This window comes from Oryx dammah, unplaced genomic scaffold (genome assembly GCF_014754425.2).
Source record: "Oryx dammah isolate SB20612 unplaced genomic scaffold, SCBI_Odam_1.1 HiC_scaffold_28, whole genome shotgun sequence".
Lineage (NCBI taxonomy): Eukaryota > Metazoa > Chordata > Mammalia > Artiodactyla > Bovidae > Oryx > Oryx dammah.
In genome coordinates this window covers 103,620,078-103,644,714 of record NW_024070212.1, presented here as the reverse complement: position 1 = coordinate 103,644,714, position 24,637 = coordinate 103,620,078, and the positions used below count along the sequence as shown (strand labels likewise).

The following is a 24,637-nucleotide window of genomic DNA, read 5'->3' as shown; positions in this document are numbered from 1 at the left end:
AGAGACCTTACATATTTTCTTCACTGCTGTGACTTGTGCCTAGAACAGTGCTAGTCACAGTGTAGGTACTTCATAAATATTTGTTGAATTAATGAACCCAATCTGTATACATACATATAAAAATATTCCTTACCGTAACAGGAAGTTTTTTATATAATGTTCTTAGACATTATCTTTGCATTTAACAATGTTTTAGAGCTCTCTTTCTGTCTGTGTATATAGATCTTCATTTTCTTTGATGGGTGCCTTGTACTGGCAGCAGTCCTCACTCTGTACCATTCTGATATACACACATTTCAGTTTCCCTGGTTTAGTTAATAATACCAGCCCCTCAGCAGTTTCAAATTTCACTTGCCACAATATGTTATGTGCGTCACTGCCTAAAGTACAAGTTCCTTGCTAGCTCTTCAGTTCACAAATCACTGTGCAAATAACAGATGCTCACACAGTGACTGATCACATCACTCTTCAAATTCTTCCAGTGGCTGGTCACTGCCCAACTGCTGTTCAGTGATTCAGAGTGTGCAGTTGTGTTGTCTCCTGTCTCCCAGCTATAAACCCACCTGACATTTCACAAAGATGGATCACTGAAAGAGGGAATTGGCCAACAAAGATGAAAGTGTAGAGACTTCCCTGGTGGCTCAGTGGTTAAGAGTCTGCCTTCCAATGCAGGGGACTTGGGTTCCATCCCTGCTCTGGGAAGATCTCACATGTCACGAAGTAACTAAGCCTGTGTGTGACACGACTGGAGAGCCCATGTGCTCTGAAGCCCATGCTGCAACTGGAAAGAAGCCTGCAGGCTGCAACAAAGAGCCTGTGTGCCACAGCTAAGACCTGATGCAGCCAAATGAATAAATACTTCTAAAAAAAGAAAGTAAAGAAGTGAAAGATTGGTATTGAAATTCACATCTAATGTACATGGTATAGAGGAAAGAGCTGACCAAATTCTTACCTAAAACAACTCTTCTTGGTTTATGTTTTTTCATAGTATATGAAGTAACTAAAATACCTCTTTCTTGGATCCCAATGGTACTTATTATATACATGGTATTCTTATTTTCACCAGTTGGACAGGGAGAAAATATTATTGTACTATTATTTCATACAACTTATTGTTGAATGGAAAAGTCAGTAATGAAGCAGCATATGAAAGTAAAAGTATGTGAATGTCCATACAGATTTTTCATATAACTAGTATCCTAGTGATGAATATTTAAGTTGGTTCAATTTTTCTTGATTGCATATAGAGGTGTCCATTGTTGTAGACAGGTTTCACATCTATAAGAAACCTGAACTAGTACATACCAAAATTTGAAATGTAGTTTCCTCTGGAGAGAATTTTGGCAATTTTTATTTCCTTATTTTTGCTTATCTCTTAAGAAAATTCAGTAATGAGCATGTAATTCTTATATAATGAAGACCACTTTCTTCACTAAAAAAAGAAGAGAACTAAGTGGACCTCAACATATCCTTAGGCATAGGTAGTGTGTTTTTCGACAGGACTTTCTGCTTTCCAGGATTCCCTGATAGCTCAGTTGGTAAAGAATCTGCCTACATTGTGGGAGACCTGTGTTCAGTCCCTGGGATGGGAAGATCCCCTGGAGAAGGGAAAGGCTATCCACTCCAGTAAACTGGCTTAGACAATTCCATGGACTGTATAGTGTCTACGACTGAGTGACTTGCACTCACTTTTCTGCTTTCAAGAATACCAACAAATGGCCTCATAATTAGCGTCCTTACTTTTTGACGGTGAGATTTGGCCCAGCCTTTTCCAGCAAGTGCTCAACTTAAAGACTCAGAATGCTCCAGAGTTCTGTTCCCTTGTTATAAATATGAGCTGGAATGAGTAGGTTCATCTCAGACAAGAGGTAAAGTGTGCCATCAGGCCATTTTGGTCTGGATCACTCCACCCTCATGGCGCAGGACTTTATAATGTTCTGTGTCCTGGAACCTTAAGTTATTCACTTATGGGGCTAGAGCCCAGATCTTGTTGCCCTTGAGAAGCTATGTCAAAACCCTTTCCCCTCACTGCCCAGTAGATCTTATTTCTAAGATGTTTTCTCCTTTCTGAGTTAGAATTAGGGTTCTTCTGAGAAGAGGTCCTGAGTGTTTGTGTATTCTCCAGTTTTCCCAGTGTGACTGTCACACCTCCTTTTTTCAACTAGAGTATTAATATCTTCCTTAACTCAATCATCTTTCTAAATGCTAGCTTACAGTTATCTGTTAGGAGTAGAAGGGTCTTAGGAAAGCGTAGTGAAAAGTAGCATTTGGGGATTGGATTATGAAAATTGTTAAAAGCGTAATGAGTTTGCGGTCTTTTAGAGCCATTACAAATTTTTTAAGTACAGAAGTGGCATTTTAGATTCATTTGATGTGTATATAGGATGGATTGGAAGGAGAGGGATTGATAATAGGCAGGGAATGGTGCCGGCTGTTTTAGTATTAAGGCAAAATAATTTAAAACACCCTTGGAATCATAGTGTTTAAGGGGGAAATAAGCCCAGTGATTAGGGAATTAGACTTATTAATTAATTAATTATTTGGCTACATCACATGCAGGATCTTTTTGGCAGCACCCAGACTCTCTAGTTGTGGCACATGGGCTCTGGAGCTTTTGAGCTTCAGAAGTTGCAGCAAGCATATCCTATACCAAGATTATGTTATGCTCTGTTATTTAATATGTTATTTTTTTTTGAAAATGGGATTCTGACTCAGTAGTTTTGAAGAAGGTCTTGGAATCTATTTTGTTTGTTTGTTTGTTTTTAAATATCTCATTTCTCATTTGGGGACAAATGCTGAAATGAAGCACCTGCATGTTGCAGCCAAATCTCCTTTCTTCCTTTTCCCTTCTCCCTTTTTCTATGTTTAGAAACATAGTGGCTGCATCTTTACTAACAAATCAAATATGCTTTGGTGGTATACTCCCATTTAAAAGAATTCAGTTTTAGGGGCTCCCCTGGTGGCACATTGGATAAGAATCTGCCTGCCAGTGTAGGAGACCCAGGTTTAATCCTAGTCCAGGAAGATCCCACATGCCTTGGGGCAGCTAAGCCCAAGTACCGCAACTATTGAGCCTGTACTTTAGAGCCAGTGAGCTGCAACTACTGAGTCTGCCTGCTGCAGCTGCTGAAGCCTGCAAGCCCTGTAGCCTGTGCTCCACAAGAGAAGCCACTGCATTGAGAAGACCGCACACTGCAACTGGAGAGTAGCCCCTGCTCACGGCAACTAGAGAAAAACTTGCGCATCAGTGAAGACCCAGCACAGCAAAAAATTAATTACTTTTTTTTAAAAAAGAAAGAATTCAGTTGTCCACTGGGGAGTAAGAGGGGGAGTGATAATGTGGTGGGAGGGAAAGAGAGGGGTCTGTTTGCTTCAGTGCCCTTTCCCTGTCCCCACAAGTCCCTTTATGCTAATTAGTCCTTGTCTTCCACTACTTAGGAAAACATTTGCGAAGAGAAATGAGGCAGTTCTTAGTTTTTGATTTCCTAAGGATCTGTTGTAAAGGCAATGAAAGGAATCCTTGAGAACAACTGTCTCTATTGGATTTGGGCTCTGTGAAAATTTCAGCACGCTCTGCCCCACCTGCCCTGGCCCAGCTTTTCTGATGCTCCATTATGTTTCTCCAGGCCCATCATCTTGTCATCTTTTGCTTTCAGGATGCTCTTTTCTTTCTCCTTGCTTTTACAAATTCTGTGGAATTCCTCGGTCTCTTCTGTTCCACTAATTTATCTCTTTCTTCAGAGTAGCACTCCCAGTCTCATCAGCTTTGTAAGCCTCTTGAATTCATCAGCATATGTGGCTGTCTCTCATTTTTAAGTTCTTTTAACCATTTTGTCTGTATGACTTCAAGTTAACTTTCATATGGTGCCCGTGTAATTAAAGAAGTATCTTATTGCCTCCCCATCTTACAAATAAGCCGAGGGTGGAGGTGATGTTTTAGACCTTGTGTTAGCCATAGAATCAAGCACATTGCTCTAGTTATAGTAAGTACTTAGTGTATACTCATTGATTTGTTCCCTAGTAATTTGTTTGAGGAATCGATTAATATTAAAAAAAACTGCCTTTTTTCTCTTGTATTTAGATCACTCAGTCCTTGGTGTTTCTGCTCTTGGCTACACTTTTCAGTGCATTGACTGGTTTGCCATGGAGTCTTTATAATACTTTTGTGATAGAAGAAAAACATGGTTTCAATCAACAGGTAAAATAAAGAATACAATGTTCTCTTTTCAGTGTGAAGATCTTTTGTGTTTTTGTCCTCTGCTGGTAGTAATTAAAACATAATTCGCTATTTTGGAGAAGGAAATGGCAACCCACTCCAGTATTCTTGCCTGGACAATCCCATGGACAGAGGAACCTGCTGGGCTACAGTCCATGGGGTCACAAACTGGACCCCATTGGACAGAACTGAGTGACTAACAACAATTTGCTATTTTACAGCATGAATTAATCTAGAAAAAAGGAACTGCAGATATGGTAAAGATCATAGTTTAAGGTCTTGCCATAAGCTCTTCTACTAACATCTAGTGTTTTTCAGCTAATAACATTTGAATAAGTTTATTTTAAATTGTAAAATGCAAGGCATTGATTTATTGTCTTAGGCTGCCTGTTGTCATATAGTCTTTATATATCAAGCTCTGGACAGATATATATGACTGCCTTTTCATTTTAAAATTGCTTTAATAATGTATCCTTTCTATTCACTGATTATTTTAAAAAGCAGTTTCTTAGTTTCTTGTGATGACTTTTTATTTTTTCAGACTTTGGGGTTCTTCATGAAAGATGCAATCAAGAAATTTGTTGTGACTCAGTGCATTTTATTACCTGTATCTTCACTTCTACTTTACATTATTAAAATTGGGGGAGACTATTTTTTTATTTATGCCTGGCTGTTCACACTAGTTGTGTCTCTGGTGAGTGAAATATTTGTTTCAATTTTCTTTTCTTTTCTTTCACGAAGCGTACCTTGGTGGGATAACTGTGATTTAATCTTTGTTAGCATCTATACGGTTCTTAAGAAGCAGAAGAAATATAAATAAGTACTCATATAAATTCCCCTTTTGTTTTCTGCTTTCAGCTGTAGAAATAGGAGAGCTGACTCTGACCATAGATTTTCCTTTCCTTTTACTGACTTACAAATTCTAGAAGCTAGTTGTTAGTTACTTTTGATTATCCAGTTGTCAGGCAGTTTGAGGCTGTGCATTTGTGAGTTGCCACCAGAGTGATGACTGACAATTTTGATGACACTTGACTGAGCTCCAGTGTCTAAAAACCGTGGATATTTTGAAGAGAGAATAGATGTAAGTGGGATAAGAAGAAGAAAGCATAACTGTATTTGCTTTCTTCTGCCCTCCTTCCCCGCCTTTCCCTTCCTCTTTCTTCCCTTTTCCCTCTACCTCTTCTTCTCCATCCCCTGTGCCCCTCCCTTCTCCCTGTCTCTTCCCTTTTCTCCCCCCAGCTCCCTCTTCTTCCTTCTCATCCTCCTCCCTCCCCTTCTTCCTCTTCTCTCCCCCATTATCCCTGCCTCATGTCTTCTTTTCCTCTTCTCTTTCCCAAATTCTAAACTGCTTCATGGCACAAATACTACATACAACACAATCAAAATGATCTATTAAACAGCCCCCAGAAAATACCACCTATCAGCTCTTCAGCTGCACTCATGATGAGGTTACCATGATGCTCATCGCTTCACTTCCAGCCAGTGGATTATAACTGCAAAACGGGTGCTAGTTGGACTTACAAATATATGTTGTATGGCTAATTGAAATGAGAGAAGAGAGAGCACAAGAAATGCTCCCAAAATGCTTAAAGAGGTGTTGTTTCAGCCAGTGTGTACAATTGTGAACTGCAAGTCATTAGTGTTAGCAGGCAAATTAAGCTCTAGTAGTTCTTTTTTGAGCAAACGCTTTAAGTCTATTATGATTACCCTGAAAGAATTCCAAGTTATGATGGGCTTATGAAGTGTCAGAAATACCCAAGGTAGTTTTGAACAGACCATTTGGCTTCTTAATTATTATCATCTAGGGATTACTCATTTTGATTTATTTCATCAAACACTTATTAAGTGCTTACTGTCTGGTACCATTTGGGGCTGGGGATACCAGAACAAATAAGATAAGGTCCCTATTTTCAGGGCTGGGAATTACATAATTGTTTTTGTATTGAATTTGTATAGTGAGTCATTTCTCTTTAAGGACATAATCAGGTTGTTCTAACATTTGCTTTTCAGGTGCTTGTCACCATCTATGCCGATTACATTGCCCCTTTATTTGACAAATTCACCCCTCTTCCTGAGGGAAAGCTGAAACAAGAAATCGAAGTCATGGCGAAGAGTATTGACTTCCCTTTGACTAAGGTGTATGTTGTTGAAGGTAAGGCTCCCTGGGGTAAGAAGGTTTTATTTGAGTAATTTGTTTTAGTTGAGTCCTTTAGTCTTAAAACTTTAATAAAAGAGAGCACATCGGTTGGTTTTTTGGGGGGTTGTTTGTTTTTGTTATTTAAAGATTAGGATTTTCCACTTTGGCTTTTGAAGATTTATAAGAGTTGATACCATAGTCCAGGGATAGAAACTGGTGGCCTGATGCCAAATCCTGCTCTTGCCTCTAGCTGCGTTTGTTTGGCTTTACAGTATTGTTCATTCTGGGCCAAGGCCTTCTTCACTCCTTGTTATGTCATGATACTAGACTGATTTATTCACTTCTGTTACCTACCTGGCTTCTTTAGGTAATGGAACTGGACTCTGGCTTTGTCAGATCCCTTGGCACTGGTTTGGGGGCTTGGAAACAAAACCAGTGTTATTGGCTTTATCTCCCCAGTGTTCTGCTAGACTCTGATTTCACCTGCAAATTACCCAAGGCTGGTACCACTGAGTACTTTATATTAGTTATATTCTGCTTTTCTGATGACTACTTTTGAGAGTTAAGCTATCTATGTTAGCTTGTGTAAGACTACTAAAGTCTCAAGGAGTCTTTCATCAAGGAAAGATGACTTAACAGTAACCAGAAGAGTAGAGAAATCGTAGACATTTGGTGGCCAACTGAAGGCACAATTGGAACATGTCTATGGGGAAATGGTAGAAAAGTAAACCAATGCATACTACTTCTTTAGCCCCTGAGATTATTATTCTTTTAATTAATATTAAACTAGTAGCACAATGATGAGTATAGTAGAACAATCTCTGAGGCACTTTTACTGAGGGAGCAACCTAAGTTGCCAACCACTTAAGTTATAATCAGAAAATGTGAATGCTGATGCTATGACAATAGAGGTAATTGAGAAGATATGTGAAATACACTATCAGTACTATATGATTTTAGCTGAAATAGAGAAAGCTTTATGGAGGGTTATATGGGACTTTATGGGAAAATCAAGATTTGAGTAGTTGGGGGTAGCATTTCAGAGATCAGGTTGTGGAGCCAATAGGCTTGGGTTTAAATTCTAGTTCTATGACACAGTCCCTTTTTGACTTTGGGGAACTTACCTCTGCTAAACAGAAGTTACTCATCTGTAATGCATATTTTTTTTGTTGTTAATAATGGTAATAATCCTCAAAAATATTTTGAGTGAATGAATGTTGTCACTAACAGTAGCAACACATATTATGGATTTGTAAACTGAAAGGAAAAATCAAGTGAAAAACTAGTAGTCTTGCTCTCAGAAAATATCAGAGAGCAGGTACTGCACAGAGGATTAAACTGGTGTGAAGTGACGAAGAATGGCTGAGTAGATACTTTAGATTAGGTCATTAGACAAGACTTCTCCAAGCAAATGAATTTAAACTGAGATCTGAAGGAAGGAGCCATCCATGGGGAGACTGTCCAGAGCTTGATATCTTCAAGAAACAGAAAAAAGTTCAGTGTGGCTGCCACATGGCAGGAAAGTGTTTTGACATAAAATCTGAGACACAGGCAAGAGTCAGACCACATAGGCCTTTGTAAATCAGGGTAAGAATCTTGAATTTTCAGTCCACAGATAAAGCTATGGAAGGTTTTAGGCAGGAAAGTGACATGGCCTTGGTTTTTACTTTTTAACCTATCTTAGGTTGCCATATAGAGAAGTTGGTAGGGAGGCAAGAGTAGAAGCAAGGTGAGCAGTCAGAAGGCTGGTGCCGTTCAGGAGGAGAGAAGGGTTAATTAGATGAGAGTAGTCTATCCTGATGGCTCAGTGGTAAAGAGTCCACCTGCCAGTGTAGGAGACATGGGTTCAATCCCTGGATCAGAAAGATTCCCTGGAGGAAGAAATAGCAGCCCACTGCAGTATGCTTGCCTGGGAAATGCAATGGACAGAGGAGCCTGGTGGGCTACAGTCCATGGGGTTGCAAGGAATTGGACACAAGTTAGCAACTGAACCACACAACAGTAGTAATTGATGGAGAGAAGTGGGTGTATCGAGGATGTGTTTTAGAGGTAGGGTTGATGGAATTTGATAATAGATGACATGTAAAAGAATAAGGGAGCAAGAAACCTCAAAGATAATGACTTAGATTTTTGGCCTAAGCAGTTGGATGAATGGTAGGCTACTGAGATGGGAGAAAACTGGGAGAAGAACAAGTGTGTGAGAGTTGAAGTACCGCTAGGTGTGTTATAATTGGAGATACGTATTCAATATCGTACCAGAGTTCTACAAGCAATAATTCGTTGCAAGTCAGCCATAGAAACCAACTATGGCTAATTTAACATGAAAAATTCCTTATTGAAACAATATTTGATAAGTCACAAGGTCACAGGAAAGTTAAATTTGCCAAACTTGGGAAATGGGCTCTTCACTGGGAGACTAGGAACTCAGAATCACCCTGAAGAACCAGTCTGGTGAGGACACTGATGTTGGAGTTTAGCAATTTGCATCTCTAACTCCCTCCCACTAGCACCTGCAGAATTAATTTCTCACTGCCCTGCTTCCTTGTGTAATTAGCTACTATTCATAGTCCCCAGTGGGTGCATCTGATGGACTGAGCCAGGGCCCTGGGCTAGCTGTCAGGAGTGCTGGGGAAGCACTATCCAGCTTTTTTGGATTTCTTAAATGAGAAGCAGTCTCTCACAAGGCTTGCATGATGCTAAATTCCCTAAACTCTGCAAGGGGATTCTAATCCTGGTCAGGGAGAAAATGACAGGTGAGAATATAAACAACAAAGATGCACTATAGACATCCTTGTGGAGATGTAGGCTTGTCAAATAGGCAGCTGGATATATGAGTCCAGAGTTCTAGGGAGAGGCTAGGGCTGGACATAGTGGTCTGGAAAGTATCTGGCATGTAGATACTTCTATGCATGAGGGTGTTCAGAGAAGAGAAGGGGACTCAGGTCAGGGTCAGCTGAGGGGGAAGAGCGGGCAAAGGAGGCTAAGGAGGAGAGATCACTGAGGTAGGAAGAAAATGAGGAGAAGATGTTGTTTCTTTTGGGATAAGAGAAGAAAATGTGTCAAGGAGGGAATGGTCAACTGTATCAGATGCTGCTGAGAGGTTGATTAAGGTAAGACATCGTAAACAAAAGATGAAGAGACAGCTGGCAGTGCCGTACAATCACATAGGACATTTTGGTGTTCAGAATTCTCAAATACATTACTTTATACCTCAAATGGTACAATAAATCTATTCAGTAAACAAGCATTATTGAGTAAATGCTACATGCAAGCCACAGTGATACAAGAGCTTATGGTCTTAAAGTTCAGTGAGTATAAGAATTCCCCAGAGAATCCGTTAAAAGATTCCTTGGCCCCGTTCCCAGACATTTTGACTTACTGGATATTTCTACTGTTTACGTCTAACAAGTACCTGTAGGTGATTTTGGTGTAGGCATTCTTTGGGCCATACTTTGAGATCCTTGGGCCACTGGGAGATACTAAGACATTAATTTTGTTTTGCTCATCTGCCTACTTCCATAGATAACTTTAGGTAACTTCTAAGAAATATTTTTAAATTAATTAAAAAATTAGGAAAGATAGAAATGAGATAGAAATATAAAATGCAGATATACAACTTTCCAGATGCTAAGATCCTATATCATTGATAAAATTGGACCACATGTTTGGCTCTTTACTTCCAGGCAATCAAACCAAAAAGTCCTAGCCTCATATCATAAACAGGAAAATAAAGCTTAACGAAATTAAGAAAGTTTCTTGCATTTATACAAATAATACATGGCAGAGCCAAGATTGGAACTTAAACTTTATTGTTAACCAATAAATTTGCTGCACATGGCAGAACATAAAATATAATGAAAATAAAAATATAAAGAAGAAAATAAATATTAACCATAGTTTAGCTACTGTTAGCCACTACTAAAAATTTAGGGCTTTTTTTTTCAGTTGATTTTAAGATAGTTTTAATTTTTTCTGATTAAATAAGTATGCTGCTAAGTCGCTTCAGTCGTGTCTGACTCTGTGCGACCCCATAGACGGCAGCCCATCAGGCTCCCCCGTCCCTGGGATTCTCCAGGCAAGAACACTGGAGTGGGTTGCCATTTCCTTCTCCAGTGCATGAAGGTGAAAAGAGAAAGTGAAGTTGCTCAGTCGTGTCTGACTCTTAGGGACCCCATGGACTGCAGCCTATCAGGCTCCTCCGCCCATGGGATTCTCCAGGCAAGAGTATTGGAGTGGGGTGCCATACTTACTTTAAAAGCTTTGGAAGAGAAGAAAGTATAAAGGAGGGAACAAAAATCCATGTTTCTATAAGCCAGTGATAAACACTTCAGTACTTTAATATATTTCTTAATAGGTTTGTGTTAGGCTTTTCTTTTACACGTACATTTTTTCACAACAGTAATGGAACTTTGTATACACGAGGTTTTATATCCTTTTCAGTATGTTGGTGAGCTTTTCCTATCTTGTTAAAATATTTTAAAAGTATAGTTTTTTTATGGCTGCTTAAAATTCCAACTCATAGCTTTATCATAATTGAATAATTCCACGACCATTGGATATTTAGGCTTTATTTATTTATTTATTTTGTTAGAAAGCTGCAATGAGCATAAATATTTGTTGTTAAGACTGAAGAGAAACAGACACTCTCCACTGCTGGTGGTGATTTATGTTGATATAATATTCTTCAGGTATTAAACAATTTGAAAATGTTAACATCCTTTCCAGTAATTCAGTTTCTAGGCATCTCTCCAAAAGACCCCAGACTTTTTAATTATTTTCCATGCTTTGAACTGTCTTTTCCTTAGGATCTAAACGCTCTTCCCACAGCAATGCTTATTTTTATGGCTTCTTCAAGAACAAGCGAATAGTTTTGTTTGACACTCTACTAGAAGAGTATTCTGTACTAAACAAAGACATCCAGGAGGAGTCTGGCATGGAACCCCGCAATGATGGAGAAGGGGACAGTGAAGAAATAAAAGCTAAAGTTAAAGTGAGTTCTTCTTTTCCTAAGAGACCCTGGCTTAGTTTTTATAAACAGTTTCTGTGACAGCTCAAAATAACCTTAATTTCTATGTAGTGAGTGTTGAACTCAGGGAGACTGTCAAATAAAAATATAACTGCCCCTTCATAATTGTGGTATTTGGGAAAGAATATCACTGTTGTTACATGTTAACTATCTTTCAAGCTTTCACAGAATGTTCACAAGTATAAGATAGGAAAATTTGTATGATTATAAACTGTTTCTAAAACAGGGACTTTATATATAATTCCTGATATGTTTATGATTGAAGAATTCCCACAGACAAGATAAAGAGGAGATAATAATCATCTCATTTTTAACTTCACTGAGATGTAGTATTATAGGCTTTGGTGATGGAGAGACTTAAATCTGAATCCTGTTGTCATTTAGTAGCTGTGCATTTTGGAGTATACTGTGTAACTTGGTCAGTTTTCTTTTGTTTGCTTAACAAACATTTATGAATTGTAAACTCTGCTGAGATACTTTCTTTGGAATTCAGAAACGAAGAGGGAAACCTTGCTGTCAAGGAGCTAATAGTCTAAAGGGGAGAAAGTCATACAAGCACAGCTCCATATGGTAGTTGCTACAGCAAAGCTATATATACTGGATGCAGTGATAGCATAAGAGAAGATATTTCTTTAATCTGACCTTATAGTCTGAGAAAGCTTCTTCTGAATCTTCTCCTAGATGAGGTCAACTGATGGTAATTAGCAAAATCTAAAGTATACCAAGACCAAATGGGGAAGGGGAGACAGTGATAAGAAAACAATATATGTTTAATCAGAAACAGTCTCTAGCAGTTGCATATGGGATGGGACGTGTCATCGGCTTTGATGGCATTCAGAGATGATCTGAGATCTGTGTAACTGTGCAAATAAGTTAAGCTCTCTAAATCTTTGATTTCTTAACTGATAGACAATGCCAGCAGGGGCTCTCATCTGGAAACTATTGACATCTTGGACCAGATAGTTTTTCTCTCTGGGAGCCTGTCTTGTGTCTCATGAGATGTTTAGCAGCATCCTTGGCCTCTCCCTCCCGGGTGTCAGTATCAGTCCCTCCTTTCCCAGCAATTGTGACAATGGAAAATGTCACTAGATATTCCCAGATGGCCCCAGGGTTGGGAGAGAGGAGGCAAGATCACTGCTAGTTGAAAAACACTGAGATAAAGATGCCTACCTTTTAGGGTTGTGAAGATTAAATGAAATAATACATGAGAAAAACCTGTGTACTCTGAGTACCAGTGTAAAAACCTATTATCATTGAGCATCTGTTTTGATTTTAAAGAGACGGTCTAATAGATATCTTCTAATAGAGTGCCTGGACTGTTATAAATATCTAGATGGAACAAAATGTGAAGGGGTTAAATAGCATTGGATGAGGGTTAACTCTTTGGATTGTATTTTTTTTTTAAGTAGATTTATTTTATCAGGCTATTGGGATAAAAGTCATTTTGGTCTGACCGAGAATCATAGGATTTTAAGCTAGTAAGAGCTCTTAAGGTCATCTTATAGATAGGAAAACTGAAGTCCAGAAAGCGTAACCAGGTAAGAACACTGAGGAATCATGCACGTTCAGCAAGTCAACTTGCTGAAGTGGTATCTACATACAGGGTAGATGACGATAGCCAGACCTGCGTGTTAGATAGTGGTCTGCTGGTTTCAAGCAGTCTAATGAAATTACTGACCTTTAGCATCTATGAGACCCTGGAGGAAGAAATGACAACCCACTCCAGTATTCTTGCCTGGAGAATCCCATGGGCAGAGGAGCCTGGTGGGCTACAGTCCATGGGGTCACAAAGAGTCAGACATGACTGAAGTGACTTAACACATATAACACAGTATCTATGGGGACAGTATTCTTTGGTTTAGATCTTAGAAAAGGTTAGTCTTTTGAACTGTTTGAGTGTAGTTTGAGTTATTTTGCTAGCTTCTTGAAGAGCCTGCTCTATTTCATTGATAGCTGCAAAAATTTTATTTTTTAAAATTAAAAAAAATTATTTTGTTTGTGGTTGAGCCAGGTCTTCACTGCTGCGTGCAGGCTTTCTCTAGTTGTGGTGGGTGGAGGCTACTCTTTGTTGTGGTGTGCAGCCTTCTCATTGCTTCTCTTGTTGTGGAGCACAGACTTCAGTAGCTGTGGCGTGTGGGTTCAGTAGTTACAGCATTCAGGCTTAATTGCTTCTCAGTACGTGGAATCTTCCCAGACCAGGGATTGAACCGGTGTCCCCTGCTTTGGCAGGCAGATTCTTATCCACTGTACCATGAGGAAGTCCAGATGCAAATATTTTAGCATCTATGTATAAATTACATAGTCTTGCCCTAGAGAACCTGTAGTAGAGAAGACTAGATATGGATCATAGTTTAAGGCAGGGGGTAGTAAATAAGTGGTTGAAATAGTGTGACTTTTAGAAATTAAGAAATGAATGCAGATTCTAATGGTCAGATAGATTTCTTAAAAGAGAGCAAATATTTGAATTTTGACTTGGGGCTGGGGCTTTTCAGGACGAAGATATGTAATGAAATAAAGCTATAAAAACAACTGCACAATGGCTATTCTAAGACTAATGAATAAATGGATTCTTGTAGAAGGGGATAGAAAGGTAGGCTGGGCCAGTTTGTAAAGTACTTCTTCCTGAAGACATTCTAGTGGTTGTCTGCAGTGACCTGGAAAGTTTCGATTGATTTGGGTAGAGGCCAAGGGGCTTCCCTGGTGTTTCAGACGGTAAAGAATCTGTCTGCAATGCAGGAGACCCAGGTTCGATCCCTGGGTCAGGAATATCCCTTGGGAGAAAGACGCCAAAGCTTATTTTAGGAAGTTTAAGATTTGATGGCAACATATATGATAGAGCAAAGATTAGAGGCAAAGGGGGCTCCTAGAGACTTACTGCATCAAGATAACCAAGATAGGCATGAAATAAGGGCCTACACTGGAGGGAGAGGTCAGAGTAAGTGTGGAGTCATAACAAAAGATGGATTTAAAGGACTTATGGTGATTGCTGTTGTGGAGGCTGAAGGAGAGAGTCAGAGATTGACCCAAATCTCATGTACTGCTTTTTAGTGCATGTATACAGGTGAGGTGATTTTGGTAGGATATCAATATTTGTAATTTGAATGGCTATATTTGTATTAATGAATATTAGGAAAAAGATCAAACTAGTGTATCATGATTTCATGAAAATTGTTATTTGGGATAAGGCTAAGTTTTAAAAAGTGAATTTATTTTTTAAAAGATATTAAATAATCACACAGCAAATATACAAGTGTGGCAGAAGTTTACGACATAGTGGTTTATTCAGCACCTGCTACTGTACACCTACTAACTATTGATACAACACAGTGGGGAAAGCAGAAATGTTTTTAAGTCTGGATAGTGTAGAGAGGCTGAAGTGTTTCAATTTGAGCAGATGTTTAAAGAAGAAAACTAAATCCTTCTTCTTAGAGATAACTATTATTAACATTTCGATGAGTATCTCCATACTGGCCATTCACATTTTAAAAAATGTCTAGGAGACTTTCTCCCTGCAGTTTATCCTTCAGAAGACAAATTCAGTAATTAGAACAACCTGTCTCAAAAGCATTTTAAGTGAAAGGAAAAATTTAACTATATAAAAACTGTCCTTCTATAGAAGAAAACAAGTATTTCCCCAGCAAGAGCTAGGGTCATGTGAATGTCTTCCCAGTTGATAAGTGTAATAGAAAGAGGACAAGATCCGTAGGTGTGAGTTTGGGTTTTACCTGCTGCTTATTAGCATGATAATCTTAAGACATGTTAACTTTCTGGCATCCATCATCTCTAAAATGAGGATAATGCTTCTCATCTTGCCCAGCTTGCTGTTGTAAGGATCAAATGAATCAGCATGTGAATTTTATTTTATGAAAAGAAAAGTGCTATAGAAAAGAGAAAGATACTTATTTTTTTTCTTATATGTAAAATTAGCATGGGAAGAAAAGAAAATCCAATTTTATCTTAAGAATCTACCACAAATAAACAAGTTTCCTTTTTGCAAAAAATGACCCTTATTTAAGCTCTTGTCATTCCATATCTTTGAATATGACTCCTTGAGTTCTGAATAGCTTCCTAAACCCAGACATCAAACCAAGATACAAGAGCCTATGTTTTCTAATAGAGACCTGCTTGTTTTATAAAAGGATTAATTCATAGTTCAGATTAAGAAGCAATGAGGCTGATGATAGCTGCCTTGTAGTAGTGGAGCTTAACAAACTGTTTGTAAAGTATCTAATAATACAATGTCAGGTACATAGGTCATTTAATGAATGGAAACTGTTATTATTATTAAACATAGCAGCCTATTTTGCTTATTACTAAAGTAATAGATAAAGTAGAAAACATGAGTAATCCAACTAACTATAAACATCTTACTATATCTGTTTCTGGGTTTTTTTTAATTAAAAATCATTCTCCCTCTTATTGGGTATATGGGTTTCCAGTTTTTTACTGTTAAAAATATTCTTGCAATGAATATTTTTGTGTTGCATCTCTTAGAATAGATGTCTATTAATTAGTGCTTTGTTCTTCCCTCTTGATGGCCATTCCCTGAAGGTACAGGTACAGTGTCTTTTAGCCATTTAAGAAACTAGGCTAGTTAGCTCTTTCTTTACTTTCTCTACCAAGTGTATTCTGACCTAGATTCTGATGTTTAAAAGGAAAAGAGATAGTAAATGTAAAAGCTGTCTTGCCAATCACTTTTAATCTATCCCTCTTTTTCATGCATCTACCCAGCCTCGTTTTTAAGTGGTCATTTTCCTTAGAGATGAGGAATTGGTGAAGAAATGGAAAATTGGTGGAATATCTAGATTCCAGTATTTTGCTGCCTGTGTTCCCATTAGGTTGTGTTTTTCTAAGGTGTGTAAAACAAAATCAGTTCCATGTTCATCTATTTGTACTTCACTCTTTTAAGGAGCTGGAGTTTATTTCAAAACTGTTAGCCTTCACTTTTTGGAATATATATTCTCTCCTTGCTTGCTGCAGAACTAATAAGTCTCCCATAGATGAAGCTTTTTTTTAAGCCTTTTTTTTATTATTTATCTTTGTTGACATTTTCTTTGCTTGATGTCTTTTAATTGATAATGATGTGTTAACATTCTCTATTATGATACATTTGTCAGATTTTCTTTGTAAATCTGATAATTTTGAATGAATATATCCTGAGGCATTAGTATTAGGAACATATAATTTTAGAATTATGTGTCCTCCAGGTAAATTGAATCTTTTATCATTCTTTTGTGACTTTCTTTAATAATCCTTTTTGCTTTTAAGTTGATGTTGTCTGGTGTTAATACAGCGACACCAGATACCTATTGGTTAATATTTGCTGGATGTCATCCTTTAACTTTTTAAAAATAGTATTGATATAGAATTTACCACTGTAACCATTTTAAAGTGTATAATTTAGTGTTTTTCAAGTATATTCTTAATGTGTAGCCATCACCATATCACTTTCATCCTTTTACTTTTAACCTTACCATGTATCTTTGTCTCATACATAGATATACTTTGTTGTTATGATTGCTTTTAAATCCAAACTGACACTATCTTTTTTTTGACTAGCTTTGTTTGTTCATATATATTGTGATTACTGATATATTTTGAATTATTTCTGCCATATTATTTTATGGTCTTTTTTTCCCCTTTATCCTTTTCATATCCCCCCACCCCACCTCCACCCCAAACACACCCCAAACACACCTCCTTCTGCTTTAGTTTTAGAACTGATGAAAGGTTTTTAAAAAATTATATTTGAGTTTTCATTTGGGTTTGAAGTTCATATGTGACTGTTCTTTTATGGTTGCTGTTAAAAATAAATCATGCCCACAAAGCCTAAAATCTTAAAATATACAATATCTTCACTGCTTCCTAAACAAATCCAGGAACCTTAAATAAACAGTTTGATCTAATTAGCCCTTTCATATTATATTTTAGTTTTATCTTGTTTATTTTTCTTTTCTTTTTTCATTTTGGCTGCATGCAGCATGTGTGATCTTAGCTCCCCGACCAGGGATCAAACCCACATCCCTTGCAGTGGAAGCATGGAGTCTTAACCACTGGATCACCAGGGAAATCCCTCACACCTTCCTTTTAGAAATTACTTTGCTTCTTCCAGAAGTATATGCTTTAGAAATTTCTTTGGAAAATTCTGGTTTTGTTTTTATTTTGCTCTCATTCTTGATGTCAATTCAAGATTGACAACTATTTATCCCAGCACTTTAAAGATACCATTCTATTTTGTCCTGGTTTCCTTTGTTCCTGTTGAAAAAGTCTTCTCTGAGCTTAGTTGTCTTTTACTTATTTATTTTTTAGTTCTTTTCTGGTTATTCTTAAGATTTCTCTTTGATTTTTGTGTTGTGCAAGTATGAACTTTATCCCAGTCCTGCTTAGGATATAAAGACTATAAGGACTCATGTCTTTTCCTGAAGTTTAAAAAATTTTTTCCATTATATCTTTTTTTGTTTTGTTTCATTTATTTATTTTAAAATGTATTTATTTTAATTGGAGGCTTACTTTACAATATTGTATTGGTTTTGCCATACATTGACATGAATCCACCACAGGTTATATCTTTGAGTTTTGCTTCTTTCCCATTCTCCCCAGTTTATCTTTCTGGAATTCCAGTTAGATGAATGTTATACCATCTCATTCTGTCTCCCACTCTCCCACAGATGCTGACACTTTTAAATTTGTCTCTTAGAGCTCCGCATTCCAGTTCATAGTTTATTTCTTTAGCTATGTTTAGTCTATTCTTTGACCAGTCCATTGTGTTTTAAAGTTCTGTTTGGTTCTTTTTCAAATCAGTCATTTCTGGTGGCCTGTTTTTCCTTTCTTATGTTTTTAGTTCCCTTGTTTGTATGTGTGCTGTGCTAAGTTGCTTCAGTTGTGTCTGACTCTCTGCGACCCAGGGGACTGTAGCCTGCCAGGCTTCTCTGTCCATGGAGTTCTCCAGCAAGAATGCTGGAGTGGGTAGTCATTCCCTTCTCCAGGGAATCTTCCCTACCCAGGGATTGAACCCGTGTCTCTTACATCTCCTGCATTAGCAGGCAGGTTCTTTACCACTAGCGCCACCTGGGAAGCCCACCCTTCTTTGTGTAAAACATGTTTATTTCATATTCTGTATCTGATGGTTCCATTATCTGAAGTCTTAAGGAACTACTGCAACCCTGTATTGTTTCTGCTAACTCTTACTGTGGCTTGTTTTCTGAAGTATTTGATAATTTTTACTGTAAATTCATAATATCAGTGATCTTAATCTTCAGGAATCTTGAGGGGTCTGGGTTTAGGGTACATTCCTCAATAGAGCATTTGCATTTGCTTCTATCAGTTGCCCATAGTGCTACTAAGCCAGCTTGGCATTTTCTGGTCCAGGCAGATAATGTTTTTGATTTTTTTTTTTTTTTTTTGCCACGCATGCCATTGGGCATGCAGAATCTTAGTTCCCCAACCAGGAATCAAATCCATGCCCCTGCAATGGAAATGTGGAGTCTTAACCACTGGACTACCAGGGAAATCCCATGTTTTTTAATTTCAATGAGAGACTTATTTTTCTCCACTTTAGGTAAGCTTGACACAATTGGGTTATTTTGCCAGCATTTTTTTTCCTCTAGCTCACTCTTTGACTCAGAGTATAGATAGCCATTCATAGTTTTATACAAGGAATGTTAATTTCAACTCCTCAGCTTTGGCTTTTCCTTACTTTAAAATAAACTAAACTGTATGTTTAAAAGGATATTTGTTTTACCTTTTAAGCATTTTTTAGATGTTTTTCAGAGTGTGTGTGTGTATTGGTGAGTGAATGTAGGTATGCACATGCGAGTGTGTGTGTAAGAAATTGTTCATTGTGTCTTGGCACTATTTAAATTGAACCTGGAAAGTTTATTTATTTATTTATTTTTTTGAACCTGGAAAGTTTATAAACGAGAGTTTTATTTGGCTTTGTAAACATTATATTGTATCATTCATATGACCACCTACCATTTACGTTTATTTTAAAAGCAATACTATAACAATATACAAATGATTACATATCTGTTAACTAAAAATTGTTTATGTGATAAATGTTGAATAATTTGTTTTTCTATCTACACTTGTGTGAAAATTGAAAGCACAGGTCTCTGGCATCAGACTACTTGGCTTCAAATCCCGAGTTTTCTGTTTATTGGCTGTGTGGCCATAGGAAAATTAGCTAACCTCTCTGTACCTAGATTTTCTCGTCTGTAAAGTGGTAATAAGTATACTTATTTCATATCATGATTATGATGTATAAATAATACAGTATATAGCAGAGGGTCTGGTACATAGTCAGTGTTTGGTACATGTTAGCAACATTTGTTGTTATTTTTTAAATCTTTCCTGGCCTATTCTTCATGTGTGTTGAAAGAGAAAAATAGATGTATGCATGTGTGTATGTATATTTTTGTGTATATATATATGTATTTACATATACGTATTTTTAATGTTGGTTTGAGGAGCTATGGTAAAATTAGGGAAGTAGAACGCCAGTAAATTTTAACATTAAATTTAACTTTATTAAAGTAATACAAACATATTGTTTAAAAGAGTACAAAAAGGCATATAATGAAATATAGTAGTTTCATGTTCCTCCCTTCTCTATGCCTCTCACCCCGTCAGGCTCCTCTCCTTACAGATTTCACCTCTGTTAGCTTCTTCTGACATTTATGCATATCATTTATATATACAATATATGTATACTATTATCTACTGACACTACCTTGCCTTTTAATCATAGTAGACAAGGATTTAGCTCTTGGCCTAACATGTGCTCTGCTCCTGCCTTCCCCCAATTCTTCCAGTATAGTCCAGTTGCAGTGCTTGTGTGTGTGTGTGTGTGTGTTTAATTTAGTTTTAATTGAGGGGTAATTGCTTTACAATATTGTGTTGGTTTCTGCCATACAGCAACATAAGTCAGCTGTAGGTATATATATGTCCCCTTTCTCTTGAACCTCCCTCCCACCTCCCGCCCCATCCTGTCCCTCTAGGTTGTCACAGAGCCCCAGTTTGAGTTCCCTGAGCCATATAGCACGTTCCCACTGGCTATCTTCTATATACGGCAGTGTGCTGTTTCCACGCTACTCTCCATTCATCCCACTCTTTCCTTCCACCCGCCCCACGCACCCCACCCCCCACCCCATCCATAAGTCTGTTTTATGTCTGTCTTTCAACCAGTATCAAAACAGTATTGAAAACATTATTGTTAAACAATATTGTACCTTTTCACTGCTGAGAATATGTTACCTTTTTTTGCCTCTTGCTTAATAATTCCTTAAAAAAAAAAAGTGCTTAGTGTTCCTTTTTCTTTCTGCTAATTCTTCGCACAACTTCTACTGTCTCTCAATATAATTTCCTACAAGGTTAATTGCATCATTAACCTTATTAGTTTTAGTCCCCCTCATCCCTCCTACACCCTGGGAGAGAGCTCTGTTCTCTTTCTTTGGGGTATTTCTCTAAGTCCTGCTCTCCATCTCTCATAGTAGACTTCCCCTGTGGTTATTCTTTTATATTTGGCTGTGCCAGGTCTTAGTTGCGGCGTGTGGGGTGGCATGTGGGATCTAGTTCCCTTACCAGGGGTCAAACCCAGGCCCCCTGCTTTGGGAGCACTGAGTCTTAGCTGCAGGACCACCAGGTCACTCGTGTATTCCTTTTCCTTTTCTTTAGGTTGAAATCCATGTTGATCTACTGTGTTCTCTCAATAGTGTACATCTTCTACAAGTTTCTTCAGGTTAAAAGGATGCCATGGTGACTGAAAGAGTGCGATCACGGCAGTCCTCAACAGATTGTCTTCTGAGCCACATTGTTTAAATCTGAATGGGCCTCCCTCTTTTATCTGGTGTACAGTTGCCATCCTGGGCTTGCCCTTAACTCTTAGAGATTCCTTTCACTTCTCTCCTTCACTGGGTCTCCTATGTTCTGTATTCCATGACTTTTTGTTCTTAATTTACTCCTTCATTTTACTAAAGAACATCCTCCAGCACCTTCCTGAGAAAGGTTGCATAGTAAAGTTTTTGAGTTCTTGCATCAAAATGCCTTCATTTTTCTGTCACATTTTTTTCCTGTCACCTGATAGGGGTTTAGATTTCTAGATTGAAAATACTTTTTCTTCAGGATTGTGAAGGCACTGTTCCATCACCATCTTGACTCCAACATTGCTGGTGAGGTGTCTGAAACCATTCAAATTACTGATCCTTAGTATATTACCTTATTTTATTCTTCTGGAAAATTGTTGAATCTTTTCTCTGTGTTCTGAAATTTCACATACCTTGGTGTGTGCCTTTTGTTTTTTAAAACTGAAGTATAGTTGATATACAATATTATACTAGTTTCCAGTGTACAACCTTGTGAGTCTGTTTTTACCCATTGTGTATGTATTTGGCCCTTTTAATTTGGAAATTGAAGTTCATTGGTTCTAGGAGACTTATTAGAATTGTTTTGTTGATGATTTTCTCCTCTCTATTTTTTCTGTTCTTTCTTTCCAGAGTTCCTATTATTTGAATGTTGGCTTCCTTATACTGAACTTTCTTACTTTTTCTTACATGCTTTTCCATTTGCTTATCTCTTTCTTCTATTTTCTGGGAGATACATCATGTTCCAATCATTCTATTAAGCTTTAATTTCTAAGCATTATTTTTCTCTGTCCCTTTTTTTTTAAATTTATTTTTAGGTTTTTTTTTGGCTGCTCTAAGTCATTGTTGCTGCATACACGCTTTCTCTAGTTGCGACCGGCGAGGGCTGCTCTCTAGTTGCACTGCACAGGCTTCTCACTGCAGTGCCTTCTCTTATTGCAGAGCACAAGCTTTAAAGCACAGGCTCAGTGGTCGTGGTGCACAGGCTTAGTTGCCCTGAAATGTGTGGAATCTTCCTGTGTCCTCTGCATTGCCAGTTGGATTCTTAACCACTGGACCACCAGGGAAGTCCTGAATTTCCCATTTTTTATAGTATCTTCAGTTTTTCCATGAAAGCAGTATCTCTCTAAGTTTTCTCCTTAGGTAATTTGTTTCTTCCATATTGCATTTTTCTGTATCTGGTCTTCCATCTTGACCCTTATCTTGTACATCTTATAATATATACAGTTGTTTGTCTACTCCTTAGTAAGAGAATGGGCTTCCCTAGTGGCTCATTTGGGAAAGAATCTGCCCGCAGTGCAGGAGACCTGGGTTCAATCCCTGGGTCGGGAAGATTCCCTAGAGAAGGAAATGGCAACCCACTCCAATACTCTTGCCTGGAAAATTCCATGGACGGGAGAGCCAGGCAGGATGTGGTCCATGGATCGCAAAGAGTCAGACACGACTGTGCAACTTTCACTTTCTTTCAGTTTAGTAAGAGAATGGGACTAAAAAGCTGGTTGGATTCTCTGGGCCTGTAGATAAGGCTTATGAACTTTGAGCTTCACTGTGGTATGTCCTAGGGGTGCTTGCAGTTGGGGAATTCCTGGTCTTTCCTGGTAGAGGGATCAGAGTTCCCAAGGAGTACTCTTCCAGTCTTTTGCTGGGAGGGCAGTGTTTTGAGAGCCAGGTATGGGGAGAGGGCTAGCTTGGGAGAGGGAGTGCCCAGTAGTCAGTGTACCATACATACTGTTAGGTGAGCAAATCCATGGTCTGTTGCTGGTGTACCCAGGCCTTCAACTATGTCGAACTTCCAGTTGAAGTGTCCTTTTCTTTGCCCTATCCAAAGTGATCTTTCAGGCTTTTACCAGGATGAGGGACAAGCAATTGCCTTTTGCTTGAGTGTGGAGTTGGAGAGGAATCTGTACCATTTCTCAAACAGCTCTCACCCAGTTCTTATATTTGCCACAAGCTCTTTCCGGTTCCTCTCATTTCAGAAGTACCTGGGTCCTTTGAAGACACTGCAGTGTAGATCTGACTGGTTCTATATATTTTCTCCACTGCTGGCTTATGATTCAACTTTCTTGACCTGCCTAGTCTATTTTTATTTATCTGTCTGCTTTCCTGCTTCCAAAATCTTGTTACTATTGCCAGCTCTCCTATTTTCCCTATCCTGTTTATGTCTTAAAACAAAACAAAACAAACTCTTGATTGTAGTTTTACTGGGGTTTTTGGAGGGAATAAAATTAGATGCAAATGTTCCTTCTGCCATTTTAACTTGGAGGTCTCAGTTTTTAAAATGGCAATTCATGGTGATTTTGGTCACAAGTGACATGTACTTATTTGTAGATAATTTGGAAAATAGGAATAATCTGAGATAGTTAAACATCACTGTATTTCTACCGTACAGAAAAAACTGTTAACATTTTGATATACTTTCAGTCTGTTTTCTTTATTTGTGTATTCTTACATATACATTGGTCTTTTTCATAATTGGAATCATACTATTTATTTTTAGTTTTGTTTCCTGCTTTCTTCACCTAATGAACCATTTTCCCATGTCAGAACATACTCTTTCAAAACATTTCTAATGGATGTATAATATAAATGTTGTTTGGCACTATCATGAGCAGTTTCCCATGTTATAATAATCTTTGAAAGCAAAATTTCCAGTGGGATTATAATATGGCTGTTACATGACTTTGTCATGATTTATTTAGCTCATGTCCTATTGATAAAGATTTATATTTTTTCTAACCTAAATTAGACTCATGCAGTCAGAATATGTGTGTCTTGTTCATGAGTCTATATTTGAGCTTAACCCAGTATCTAATGTGGAGTGGCTGGAGGAATGTTTTGTTCAGTGAATGAACAGTTTTACACGAAAGTCTGATTGTTTCCTTAAGTTAGACTCTAAAAAGGACTCTTACTTGGTTAAAAGGTATAAACTTTTTGAGGCTTCTTGATAGTTTGTTTTCAATTTGTTCTTTGATTCAGAATAAGAAACAAGGATGTAAAAATGAGGAGGTGCTTGCTGTACTAGGCCATGAACTGGGGCACTGGAAGTTGGGACACACAGTCAAAAATATCGTTATTAGCCAGGTAAGTCTGGAGTAATTCTCTCCCTACCCCTTTTTCTTGGCCACACTGCCAGCTTCTCCAACCAGGGATTGAATCCATGCCCCCTGCAGTAGAAACACAGAGTCTTAACCACCCGACCACTAGGGAAGTCCTGACAATTCTCTTTTTATGGCAGGAGAGTCAAATAAGTATAGCAGGCATGAGAGTTCCCATAGTAGAGAAGTGGAGACAGACTCTGCAGCCAAGCCTCACATCACAGCTTGTTGCCTTACTGCCTTTGTGACCTCAGGTAACTTCCTGAGCCTCTCTCTGCCTCCATTCCCTTGTTGAGTGATGAT

General features: G+C 38.0%; 1 protein-coding gene across 1 annotated transcript in view; it reads left to right on the top strand.

The window, feature by feature from the left end:
* Nucleotides 1-24,637, top strand: part of ZMPSTE24 (zinc metallopeptidase STE24) — a 42,470-nt gene that overhangs the window by 12,855 nt on the left and 4,978 nt on the right. Inside the window, exons 4-8 of the mRNA XM_040231569.1 lie at nt 4,082-4,198; nt 4,758-4,910; nt 6,227-6,368; nt 11,159-11,343; nt 24,216-24,320. Coding sequence (XP_040087503.1) covers nt 4,082-4,198; nt 4,758-4,910; nt 6,227-6,368; nt 11,159-11,343; nt 24,216-24,320 — 702 coding nt within the window. The remainder of the gene's footprint in view (nt 1-4,081; nt 4,199-4,757; nt 4,911-6,226; nt 6,369-11,158; nt 11,344-24,215; nt 24,321-24,637) is intronic.